The following is a 13,780-nucleotide window of genomic DNA, read 5'->3' on the forward strand; positions in this document are numbered from 1 at the left end:
TATGGGGCTTAGACCTCTTGCTTCTTGGGGAAAACCTCAGCAATTGTGATTTTCCTCCTGTTTGTGGGTCACCTACATGGGGTAGTGACTTGACTGTACTATGTCTCTGCCCATCTTATCTGTCTCATTTTGGTTCCTTCTTTATATCTTTAGTTATAGAAGGTCTTTTCTGCTAGTCTTCAGGTCATTCTCTTAGATAGTTACCCTGTAAATAGTTGTAATTTTGGTGTGCCTGTGGGAGGTGATGCTCAGAGAGTGTCTTTCTACTCTACCATCTTGGCCCTCTTAATCCTACTCTGTATTATTTTAAAAGTATTACTGTGTTTTTTAAAGTTTTGCAAGTGATATATTTAATCAATATATTTTATCTATATGGAATATTTTCCACATGGAATAGAAATGCTTCACTATAGATGACTTTAGAGTCGACATTTGATAATACTTAGTAAAACAATCAGTTGGCTATGCTAAGTGCTCTAGCTTTATTTTGTTTTTATTCTCTTTTGAAAAACATTTTGCTGGAATTGTGCCAGATCTTGCCAAGAACCATGTAAATGAGAAATTATTTTGAGTTGAATTCTCAACTAAAACTAGAGACTGGCTTAGTTTGCAACTGTTCTTACTGATTTAGGAAAAATGTAATTGATTTGTTTATAAATTAACAAGAGTCCTAATGTAATCCCAGAAGAGGAGAATCATCAAATCACACAATGGTCTTTATTCCAGTTTTCCAAAATTCTGCATTAATGGTTCTAACCCTTGAATTAGATGCAATGCAATATTATTTTGTGCTTCAGGGATTATGCTAACCTATAAAGTACAGGTATTATTTTTATATTCATTTACAGATGAAGAAACTAACTTTCAGAGAGGTGAAGCACTTTATCCAAGTTCACACAGCTAACAAGTAGCAGAGCCTAGATTTAAACCCAGTCAAACTGAATCCATTCTCTAGATTTAATAAAATTTCCCCACAAATGCTACATTAGTTAATGCTTTCTTGACAATGCAATTCCTTCGTCTGGAATCTAGTTTCTTCTCCTCCTACCTTTCCTTTTATGGCTCTTATTTTTCAACATTATCCTTATTAATATTTCTGTCTCTTTTGGTGAATTTCTGGCTGTTAAGGTCAAGGATTTTATTTCATTTTTCTTTGTGTAGCCAATGTTGAGCACAATTCTTAATTCAGTATAGACACGATAAATAGGTAAACTGATGGATAAGAGAGTGAGAGAATTTGGACTTTAAGGTATGCAAATATTTTTGTTTGGCATTTTATTGAAAATAAAATTCTCTTATTTGCATGTTAATTGGAAATTTTACTAAAGGGCAGAGAAGAAGCCTGAACTCAACGAAACAACTCAACCCTCCAATCCCTTTAGTTACAGTTCATAGTGAAATCCTGGCTGCTTTGAGTCAGCTGAGGCAATTCTTGGAGTTAATGCCATAGCAGCTTCTGCAGTATTTGTATTCCATGATCATATTATTAAAAATAGGGGGAAGGGCAAGCAATATTGTTTCTAAGATTTAACTTATGCTACTGTCAGTCTTTCTCACGTCTCTAGAGACACAGCCATATGATATTAGATTCTGTAGGAATATTACAAGAACACCAGGGATTCATTCCTGGAATTTCATTTTGGTCTGTTTTGGTAATCATTTTAGATGGTAACAGACAGTACCAGTGGCACTTAGTTAATTATTGGGATTATTCTAAATTTTGACTAGAAAAAATCCATCTCCCCTGTTCGTTTGGTAGAATTATAATCAAGGGGAATTAGGATGGAACAAAGTACATAAGGAAAGTGGCATGATCCATTAATCATATGATTATTTGGATGGATCCTGTACTCCTTTACTCTGTATAATTTCAGGTGAAATTACCTAGTTTTTTTGTAGAGTGTCCTTTGTTTTTATAGTTAGAGTAAACATGAGTATTTGGGAAATGTGTATAACTCTGTAGAGGATATTTAAGTCTACTCTCTACACAGTAATTAATGGGTGCTGTCTTCTTATTTTTAACAAATATCTCCTTGTAGGGTGAATTTCTGACAGGAAGATTATAGGATTGGTGCCCATGATAGGATTTATGTTAATAATTGGAGGCTTGAGAGCTAAATGATGCTTAAATAAAAAAGGTTAAGAGGCAAGGCTCTTTTAAGAATATAGGTATTCTTTTACAAATATAGGTATATTGTCAAGGCAAATATATATTCTCCTACCCCCCCCACCCCCTGGGGCAAATATCAGCAATTGTCTATTAATATTCATTGTGCATCTGTCAACTACTCACTGAACTTGTTTCTCCTGTGCGTTCAGCAATATTACAGGCATTCTTGTGCTGCACGATGTTTTAATATATGATACGAATGGATATTTTATTCATTTTAGGTTTTTCTCATTTTACCCACCAAGGAATAGGAAAAAGAAATTTGGATCAAAACAAGACTTTGTTAATAAAATAAATACTGCTTCGCTCAGTCTACTAAGAAGAAACAGATTTGAAAACATAAACAAACAAAACCCTGAGATACGTATTACTGCTATACTAGAAAAGAAGAATAAAATCGTACATTTGAAAAGAGAATACAGTTTTATATTTGTATGTTTTGCGTACCTCAGCAGAATATTAACAAATCAGTCTCTTAAACGGTTACTTGCTTGTGTTTCTGTAAATGTGATGTCTTAAAGGGGGAAACAGTTTACATCCAACTAGGAGTTTGGTTTCCTCCTGATAAATCTCATGTGACTTTGATATATTTCCTTGAAATACTTAGCACTTACGTGTGTATCTTCTTCCAGCTGTGGTTGTGTAAATATTTAGATATTTCAGTCACTCATGTTTATATTTTATCTTCCAACCGGGCAGTTGTTGAAGGAGTCCTGCCCTGCCCTCTTCCCTGGTGCTGGCCTTGCCTGAAGTCAGTTGTGTTATATTCCCAAGGTTCTGCCAGGATTCTTGCCAAAGGCAGCTGACATTATCATCCTAGTTCCTTGTTAAAGCCTCACTCCATCAGCCGCTTTCTTCTTTTACCCTCTCTTCTTTGTAACTTTTTAGTTTCCTATGCAGAGTATAGTTGAAACCTTGAATTTGGTTTTGCCATGTAATATAAACCTTTTATCTTATTATATAAAAATTACCCAAAATAGCACAACTAGAATGGTGGCTGTCGGGTGGTTTATAGGAACTCAGAATTTATGATGGAAGAAAGAAGGCTTTTTATGAATAGTGAGTCGAGAATGTTATGTAAAGAGAAGTGTTGTGACTGAGTGGAGATGGACATGACTTCTAAGGGGTCTTTCATCTACACTATTCTGAGATTTGTATATGTTCTTCCCTATTTATTCTTGGTATAACTCCCTCAAGGTCCTCCTCTGAGAAAGTGAATCACAGTTATTGGTGGAAGTTGGGTGACTTTTCCCCCAAAGCATGTTGGTGGGAAAAAAATGGGGATCAGTGATATTTCATTTTAATTGTACAGTGTGTAGAAACTGAGGTTCTCAAATATTAAAAACTGGTAATATAGGATAGCTACTCAGAAATGCAAGCTCATATTTAGAGAAGATCACACAGTACAAGGAATGCTTTATATTCTCATTCATTCATCATGGAAGTCTTTACTGAGTTAAATGACTATGAAATCATGTGATTTACAGTTCAATAGTCTCTGACTGCATGGGAGGAGAACATTGGATGTCATCAGGTTTGACTGCTTCTTACTGTTTTTATTATCTACATTTTAAATAAATGTAATCAAAATGAACAACTTCCAGTAGTGGAAACAAGAATGGATTTTAAGTAATTAATCACAGCAGTATGGATGGAATAGTGGAAAAGAGCAAGAATTTTGAATTTGACTGGGATTGGATTCCAGCACTGCCACCTTCCAGCTGAGCAACGGTGGAGAGTCTCAGTTCCCCCATGTGGATACCAGATAACAACACCCACCTCATAAAGATGCTGTTGTGATAGAAGAGATGATGGATAATTAATATTTGTTTTATTTTCCATTCCTTTTCTTCTGCTTAGACAAGATAATAACAAATAATTTATTATAGTTTTTAATACAGATGATGATGGTGATATATAATTGTTATTATTGAGGTTAACCAATCATTTGTTATAAACATCACTTGGAGATTGGAAAGTTCCTTTCTTGAAGGTTATACGTTATGAGAAACATGGCATTTCTATGTTTTTTGTTATGATTTCCAAAAGTTTTGGCTCTACAGCCAAGTAATTCTTTTCTTTTCTCTCTCGCTCTCTCTCTCTCTTTTTTTTTTGTTGCTAACCTTGTTCATTCTCTTCAGATTATTCTGTGCTAACAGAGTTTATTTTCTTTTGAAGTGTGTTCCTCAGAAGCAAAGTTCGGTGGGATGTCCAATAAAAGAAAAACAGAGTTCAATGGCCAAATAAGTTTAAGAAATGCTACATATTATACTTTTCTTCTAGAGCACACAATGTGCATTTGCAAGATTAAAAGACCCTAAGAACCCAGCTCTTTTTTTGAGCAGACAATCTGAGAAAAGAGTATTCCAAAGAGCATTTTGAAAATTTAGCCTTTAATAGAATAGAGAGGATTTTTATTGCTGAAACTCTTTCACTGAATGCTGCTGTACAAACATCATGGTGAAAACTTGGGCCTGAGTTCTCCACTCCCAAAAGTCATGCTGGCTGTGGTCCAGCTGTACAGGGCTGTAAGTTAGGGATGGAGAGAGCCTTGAGCTCCACTGCACTTTCATGCAGCCTGGGTGATCTCCAGGTTCTGTAATTGGCCGTTACTTCCTCTATACACTCTCCCTAGGCAGTTTTATTCTTTCCCAGGGTTTCAGTCTCCAACTTGATTCTCATCTGTGAATCCAGCTGCGATTTTTTTTCCTGAGGTCAAACTTGGATGTTTAATTGGCAACTTATCTGTATTTGGATATTCAGGAAGTATCTGAGACTCTCCATGTCTCACACTGAGTAAATCATCTCTGTTCTTCTTCCTCTCACCACATCCCACTCTCTTATTCTTGACCTTCATTGGGACTGCCCTTCACCCGTAGCTCAGACCAGAAACTTGAAATCTCTCTACCCTCTGCTTCTCCTCCATCCTGTGCATTTTTTATCTCCATCTTCCCCCACACCGCCAGTGAGTAGATCCTGTTGATATTGTAACTGAATATCTCTAGATACTTCCCTTCTGTCTGTCAAGATCCAAGTTCAAGCTTTCATAATTCATTGTTTGAAGAGTGTGAAAGCATCCTAATCTTTTCCTAGCTTTGCTGCTGCAGTCTATTTTTATACTACCAAGATGAGTGCTTTAAAACCAAACTTGGTCATGTAGTCACTTGCTTAAAATATTTGAATGTTCTTGTTGCCTTCAGTTAGGTTCCAGAACTTTGGCTTGATGTACAAAGCCCATCACATTATAGCTTCTTCAGGCACATGCTTCCTAATCTCTGACATCCGCCTTATACTGAGGCCGTTCTAACCTAAGGACAGGTCCCACAAGTGTACCATATGCTGTTGTAGCTGTGCCTCTGAGTGAAATCCTCTCCTTTCTTTTCTTCCTGACTCATTTTCCAAGACTCATCTCAAGTTTCGTGTGTCAACATGCCTTTCTCGGGCTGTCTGAAGTGCCCATTCTTTGTATTCTTATAGCAACTTGTGCCTCCCTGTTTCCTATCTGAAATAGACTTTCAGAATAGAAATAAAGTTTGCTTAAATTAAATATATATTACCTCAGCACTTGATCCTCATTAGCAGTCAGCTTTCATAATTACAGCCAAAATAAAGGCTAATAATATATTATAATGCTTTATTTTCTGAAGCTCTACAGCACTTGTAGTTGAGTAATCTTAAATTCAATTTAAATTTCATTTGCCTTCAGTATAGCTTTTGCAAAAGACCACAAGTGTCCAAGTAATTTTCTCCCGTGTTGTTGGCTTATTTCCTCCTCTTTTAGAGCCTGGTTTCATTTAAAGGATTTATCGTGTGCTGTATACCATGCACTGAACTAAAGTTATTTCTCAATATTTCAGATTATAAAACTGTTACTCAGTATTTCAGATTATAATTTTTCTGTTTCGTGGTGGACATAAGCAAATAATAGATCTTTTAGTTTCATCATTCATCATTTTATTGAGAAATGGTAAATGTAGTAGTTACAAATTAGGGATATAAATAAACTGCATGCAGAGCTTACTGTATAGTAAAGGTTAAACAGTATGCATATATGGTTACAATTTTAAAATAAAGTCTTTTAAAGTCTCTTTATACAGTGCATGATTATTAAGCTTCAGATCATTCCACTCAAATAGGGTTTTGCTGCTAGCACTTTGTTTATTTTTTTATTTACTTAACACATATTTATTGAGTATTCGTAGTGTGTTCAGCACTCTGCCAGGCATAAGAGAAGCAACTGTGAGCAAAATCAGACCCACGGATCTTACAAAGTAATGGGAAAGACAGACACTATTCAGAGCTTCAAACAAATAAATTTAAAATATAATTCTGATTATTTTACCATAGGTAGTTTCATACCCTTGCTGAAAAGGAGCATTTCAGTTTCGTGGTAAAGATCAGGGAAGGTAGAGATTTGAAGGAAGAATGGGTATAAACCAGGGTAAGATCATTTTGAGCCCTGAGCCCGGACGCTGTGGCAGTCATAGGCCTGTGGTAGGAGGAAGCTTAATATATTTGTGGAACTGACAGAAGACTAGGGTGAAGAAAGCAGAGAAGGGAGTGCAACAAGAAGAGTACTGAGAGGTAGATAGGGGAATGAACATGTAGGTCTTGTTAAAGACTTTAAGAGCAATGAGTTTGTTTTAAGAGCCGCTGAAGTAGGGAGGGACCCAGATTGTATTTGCATTTCAAAGCCTTCATTTGGCTGCATTGAAGTGAAGCTATTTAAGTGCTTCCCTAAATCTTGGTGGGAATCTATGGTAGTTTGATCTGGGATGGTAGCTGGCTGTAGAGAATGAGATGAATAGATTGATTTAAGAAATTTGGGAGAGGATTAGAGGACAGAAAGAGAGGTGTTAAGCGAGACTGGTTCCTACTTTTTATTGTTCATTGAGATTGGAACACTAGATGAGAACAAGATTTAAGGTTTGGTTGTTGAAGTTGAGAAATCTCTAAGATTTTTACATATTAAATCTATCCATGGCAACGATAAGGTAGGAATATTAAAAATATGAAACTTGATCCCTGTTTTAGAGATTATAATCTCATTGAAGAAAAATAAGGTACAGACAGAAAATATTTAAATGACACATACACTTAGGACTTCACTTATTAAGTAATATATAAGGTCTAGAATGTAGCCCCTCACCCAATATCCTTTTCCATTTAATATTATATTTAATTATTTAAACTCAGTTATTCAGCATTTCACCTTTAAAGTCTACTAAAATATTAACATGATTATTGGAGACTAATGAACTTAATTTATTAGTAAAAACTCTTGGAAAGTATATATATATTTATATATACATACATACATATATATATACACACATAATATATTATTTCAAAAGATGTAAAAGTCTATATAAAGAACAGTTCCATCATATATATTTTAACATAAATGTTTATTAGTGTATAGCATATGTTTTGTTAAAGTGTTGATTGATGCTTCGTTAAAAAGGAGATTCCAGGAAGCCGTGCCATTATTTGCCATAGTCAACAATTCTCTAACACATTCCTCTGCAAAAACAGGCACGTACATGGTACAAACAGACAGGGTGATGGGTTCTGAAAGGATTTGTGGACAAGGGATTTGGAGAGCAGACAGAATTTGTACAGGCAAAGATTTTTAGCAAGAGCACTTTCTAAGTGGTGGGTCAAAAGGATTCAGGAATTAGAAGGTATAGTCAAGGTGGGCACCAGAAGGATTAGTTAGTAAGGAGGTTGGGGTAGGTCGTTATTATGCAGTGTTTAGATAGTAGTGCTAACACCGATGCTTTTGAAATAAGACTTTTGTTTTCAAGCGACGAAATGAAGATGTTTTGTCAATTCTGCAGGCTCCCGTCTTCGTCAGGAAGATTTTCCACCTCGCATTGTTGAACACCCTTCCGACCTAATTGTCTCAAAAGGAGAACCTGCAACTTTGAACTGCAAAGCCGAAGGCCGCCCCACACCCACCATTGAATGGTACAAAGGCGGGGAGAGAGTGGAGACAGACAAAGATGACCCTCGCTCACACCGAATGTTGCTGCCAAGTGGATCTTTATTTTTCTTACGTATAGTGCATGGACGAAAAAGTAGGCCTGATGAAGGCGTCTATGTCTGTGTAGCAAGGAATTACCTCGGAGAGGCTGTGAGTCACAATGCATCGCTGGAGGTAGCCAGTAAGTAAAATGGGCTTTCTGTGTTTGGTGGGGCTGGGGGGCGTGGGGGGCGCCAGGGGATATGGCAGCATGGGATCAGTTGCCTTGATCGTGGTAATGAAACTTTAAGCCTGTATCACAGGCTTTACCTGAGGAAACTCTCTAGATTTGTATGTGAATATCATCCACTATTTGTTTCAGTTTTCTGTATTTCTCATCCTAGCTGATTACTCAAGCTAAATTGGGATTTATAAATACTTATTGAATAGTTTTTCTTTTGAATTGTTTTACTTTTCTAAAAAATTTTTTTTTAATTTTATAAAAAACTTTTATTTTATATTGGACTATAGTTGATTTACAATGTTGCGTTCATTTCAGGTATTCAGCAAAGAGATTTAGTTACACATATACATATATCTATTCTTTTTCAGATTCTTTTCCCACTTAGGTTATTATACGAGGGTGAGTCAGAAATTATCCGCACTCCGACTGTATTAAAACTTCTATAAATTCTACAGCCAGAGTGCGGATAATTTTTAACTCACCCTCGTAGGATATTGAGCAGAGTTGGTTGTGCTGTGTTCTACTTTTTGGAGCTGTTTTCTGTTGAACACGCTCAGTGAAATGGATTTATTCCCCACCTTTGTTCCTTTTAAATATGTAGAATATGAGGATGTTTATGTAAAGAGAATAGTGTGGGGTATTTTTCATTTGTCTTCATTAGGAGAAATACTTTCAAATGGTAGTGTGAGGTATGGTTTTTAAACTGTTTCTAATTCTCAGAAATATGCTTTTGGTAGAGCTATATCCAGAGAAATGTATGTATATGCCTCATACTTTATTATCTAGGCTATGCTGTAGTGCACCCTGGGAGGCGAACATGTAGATGGAATCCTCAGGGAGTTGATAGTTCCATTTATTTATACAGATACCAAAGGCTCATTTGAAATTACCTCAAGAAGGATTTGGTTGGCTAATGATTAAATTGTTATATATAGAGTCTAGATGAGTATTGTATTTGACTTAGAATCAGTCTTTTCTTTTTTTCAATAAACATTAAAGAGGTAGCCAGGAAATTTCATTCCTTTTAAGGAATCCTGCTGTGTATATGTATATGTGACAGAAATTGAGAATTGTATAGAGATTAGAGAGACAAATGAAATTTAGATCTAATTCACTTTAAATTTAACTATAATTATATATGACACTGTATATATAACTATGTCTATATATTTGTTTTCCAAGGTGATTGATATTTTAATATAATGTATGTTCAAATTTTATTTATGTAATCAGCTTTCATAACATTGCCTCCAACATTCAACTAGAATATGAATATAAAGAACCACAGATAATTATCTAATTATAGAAATAATTTCATATATGAAATTATGAGACATGATTTCATGGTCTTATGTTGAGACAGAAGACCAAAGAAATCTGATATGAGCATAAAATTTAATTGATAGCATAAAAATTAAAGTAATCACTTAAACCTATGTCAGAGTTAGGCATTCACATTTTAAAAACATTTACTTGAAACCCAGGTTTATATTTCTCTATTCACAGTTAATCAGTAATTAATTTATGGTACTTTCTCTTATTGCCTTGATTCTCCGTGAAGATCTTAGAGCTAAATCAGTGAGATGTATAAAAGCTATAATCACAGCAGAAAGATATTTTTCTATTTCTTTTTGCCTTTTTTTAAGCTCAGCGTTAAATGTAGCACAAACAAGTAAAACAATTTTGAAGCTTCAACTTATTTATAAGAAGACATATGTTTTGACAAAGTAATCTTTCAAAGTTAAGATATTAACATCTTTCTAATGCTTGACACCACTGTATTTAAGAATTATTATTTTCTGTGAAGATAAATGTAAGTTAACATTTGAGAACAAATTTAGAGAATCAAGAAAGATGATGTAGATAACCTAGGCCCACTCCTGTGTGTGGTAAGAAACTGAAGACGAGGAGGGAAAAACAGTGATTGTTTATTCTCTGGATTTATAATTCTCTACAAGAAATGTGTACCAACAGAAATATCAAAGATCATCTCATGTTTCTGTATTATCTTTTACCGCTCCTTGCATTCTTATCATTGTCAGAATTTTTTTTTAAAGTTTATAGACTTGAGTAGAGGGTCTAAATGCTTACCCTCTAGATCTTCCTTTTCAAAACACCTCTAGTTTTACCTCAGATGATCAAGATATCCTTAATGCACTGGGATTTAGAGACCTGTCTGTTTTAATCTGGCTTTTGTGCAGTTATTTTAAAAGACACTATTAGTTTCCAGTTAAGTTCTTTTTCTAACTTAGACATTCCATTACCTTGAGAGTTCATTATGGGAAAAGCTCTTGCAGTCTCAGTCAACAAATATACGATCATGAAATTGAAACCAGACATAAGATCATTATATAACTTTTACCAGTAAAATATTCAAACACATAGTCCCTTAATGTATAGTTCACAAGTTTTAGTGGGATATTCTAGACACATTCCAAAATGTTTTCAAGCTCCAGAGAAAAAAGAATATTATAATTTACTGAATACGATGTAATAAAAGTACTCTAGAAAATACTTGGAGATTGTATTCAGTAACAATTCATATACTTGGGAAGGGAGAAGAATATAGATATTGTATATTTATCAAATACAGTTTGCTATTAATAAGGGTAGTTTGATAATAAGGATCCTTATTAATGATACTAATTATTTGAAACCATGAAAAAAGTTCAACTAGTGTTTGCTTCCAGTAATTTTTATACTAGCTAAATTGTAAAGATTAAAAGCATGTTTTTGTTTAAATAAATTGTGTTATTTGGTCGCATAAGTTATATGGGAAAAATTAAGTACTCTACAGTTAAAATGGATTTTTGTGTCTAAAAAAATCCATGGTTCAGTGCACTACAAATAGATACGTAGTAATTTGATTCACATGTATTTCAGTTATTTATTTTAAACAGTGATTACTGCTCATTCACCATTTTAAAATATGCTTGCATCCTAAAATCAAAACTAGCCTTTTCTACGTTACATAAATACTGGAGGGGAAGGAGGGCAGAGAAACATGGGTTGTATTTGCTGTAGGTTACATCTATAACGTACTATTATAGCTTGGTTTTATTATTTCCTGGAGAATGTTACTGTTTTTTTCATATTTTCTTAGTTTAGGTACCAGAAGTTTAATAAGAATTATTCTTATTCTTTCCAAAGGCTCAGACACAGGAGGACAAAGATTTCATCTAATTTCTTAGTGATGCTATAGCCCAAAGTAATAGCATTAACAAAAGTGTCTTGAGGCAGTGCTGGTTTCACAGCACAGTTGTTGGTAATGCTTTTAAAAACATTTATCTGTATTTTATTTGCCTTTAAACCAAGTTTTACAGCTGTAACAACAACTGGATTTCTTGGTTCCTAATAATTGTCATTCTTTCAGTGGGGAAAAAATGATATGAAATGTCATTTAAAACTTTTAGTTTTATATAGAAATGATAATATTCTTGTCTTTTGTATTTTTAATATTTACTTAAATTTAAATAATGCACCAAAAGGACTCCCTTTATTGGTTACCTTAGGATTATTTATTTTTGTTTTTATTTAAATCCCAATTATAACCAGGTTAGACTCAGTGAAAAGCACTGGCCAATCTTTAGGTGCTGATCTTTGCCATGTGGTAAAAGTTGTATTCTTGTTCTTGAAAACTCGGTTTTGATGCAGTTAAGTTTATCTCACACAATTATAAAGTCTAAGAATCGGAATGCTAAGAAATATATGGTAGTCCTTACACCTAAAGTTTCCACTTTGATTTTTTTGGAAGCCTATCTCTGTAATTTTTAATCACAGATACAGTTTTTAAATTTGTTTTTTTTAATTACTGTTTTTCTTTGCAAGCCAAGAATGGTGTATCTTGGTGAAGACTTTAATTTGTAAATTTAGAGTATATTCCTGTTTCTAAGACTCATGAAAATTCACTGTTTATCTAACTTAGTTTCAAACCCAGCCTTCTAAAACGGTATTGCAAGTAGTATTTTCTTGTTTGTTTTGTATTAGCTTTATTTGAGAGTCTACTAAATGTTTAGAAAAATATTTTATGGGTCTCTTCTTCTGTACCCAACATTACCAGTTATTAAATTTAGAACTTCATTTTATGCCTGGCACAAACTGATAGCACAGTTCTTTGACACAACTTATATTTAATAAGTAATTCAATCTTGGGTAATTGCATTGAATTTTAAGGAAAATTAATTTGAACCTTGACCCTCATGCTTTCGATTACAGAACATGGTTCTCTACGTCATCTGCTGAGCAGTGCACAGTCAGCATATGGCTATTTGTTTCCTGTTGTAAGCTGTTTTCTCCTGAGGAAGAGAAATTCCCTGCAGACTAGGCAGACATCTGCTGACTGTCTTAGCAGCAAAGTACAGAACTGTCTTTCCAGAAAAAAATAATTTTGTCCAATTAATCAGAGATTAAGTCTTCCCAGATTTTATTAACTGGGGTGCTTTTTAATAGTAATTATTTTGAGGTAGAATGTTTATATTTTAAAGTAATATTTTCCCACCACTTTCAGTACATTATAATCTTTCATTGTTATTGTTACTAAACAATCCTCCTTAAAGTGATTTAGAATTTGAATGATCTGATTTTCCTCATTTGGATAAAAGGAGAACATGTACTGATCATGTATGCTAAGGAGCCAGGTGTTGGTACATTAGCATGTATTTCTAAACTCCAGAGCATGGAAGATGGAAGGATTACTCCTGGAGGTGAAATGGTTTGGATGAGTAGGTAAAAATAGAATATGCCATTAGAGTATAAAATATCCATTGATGGATGGATGGATGGATTGTACACACAATCAAGCTGACCTTTATTGTGGTCAGACACTAAGGTTATTCATACAGTTTCCATGTGCACACACATATATTGTTCCTTGAAAGACTTTTTTATCTTTGAAATTGAACTAGCTCTATGTTGCATCTTTGAAAATCTTTCTTCTTTCCTCTACTTAATCTGTTTCATCTTTTAAAAAACTTTGCCATTTTCCGTGCTTTGACCAGATTCTAAAACATTTTTATATGTATTATTTTTGTTTTCAGTATTCAGATGAAGAATGTTAGACTCATTTAGTTTAATGATTTTAAAATATCTTTCTGCTTACTTGCACACATATTCTAAAATGCAGTGACTTTTTGTTGCAAAATTGATTCATGAGTAAATGAAATAATGCATCTAAAATGTGTAACACAGTTCCTGGCACACAATAATAAATCATAAATCTAATTGCCGGTGCTGTTGTTTTCATTACTTTCTTCTCTTTCCCTGTATTGTGGGCAGACACTATAATTATTTATACAAAGGGGATCTCGGCGCTTTTTATTTCAGAAGTGGACTGACTCCATTTTGAATTTGAAGATATGTTTGTTAATATACTAAAATTTAAATAAAATGTTTCAGTACTTAA

General features: G+C 34.1%; 1 protein-coding gene across 1 annotated transcript in view; it reads left to right on the top strand.

Moving 5' to 3' along the window:
- ROBO1 (roundabout guidance receptor 1) overlaps positions 1–13,780 on the top strand; it is a 393,037-nt gene that overhangs the window by 66,946 nt on the left and 312,311 nt on the right. The window contains exon 2 of the mRNA XM_057696916.1: positions 8,011–8,337. Coding sequence (XP_057552899.1) covers positions 8,011–8,337 — 327 coding nt within the window. The remainder of the gene's footprint in view (positions 1–8,010; positions 8,338–13,780) is intronic.

Source organism: Hippopotamus amphibius, chromosome 10 (genome assembly GCF_030028045.1).
Source record: "Hippopotamus amphibius kiboko isolate mHipAmp2 chromosome 10, mHipAmp2.hap2, whole genome shotgun sequence".
Classification (NCBI taxonomy): domain Eukaryota; kingdom Metazoa; phylum Chordata; class Mammalia; order Artiodactyla; family Hippopotamidae; genus Hippopotamus; species Hippopotamus amphibius.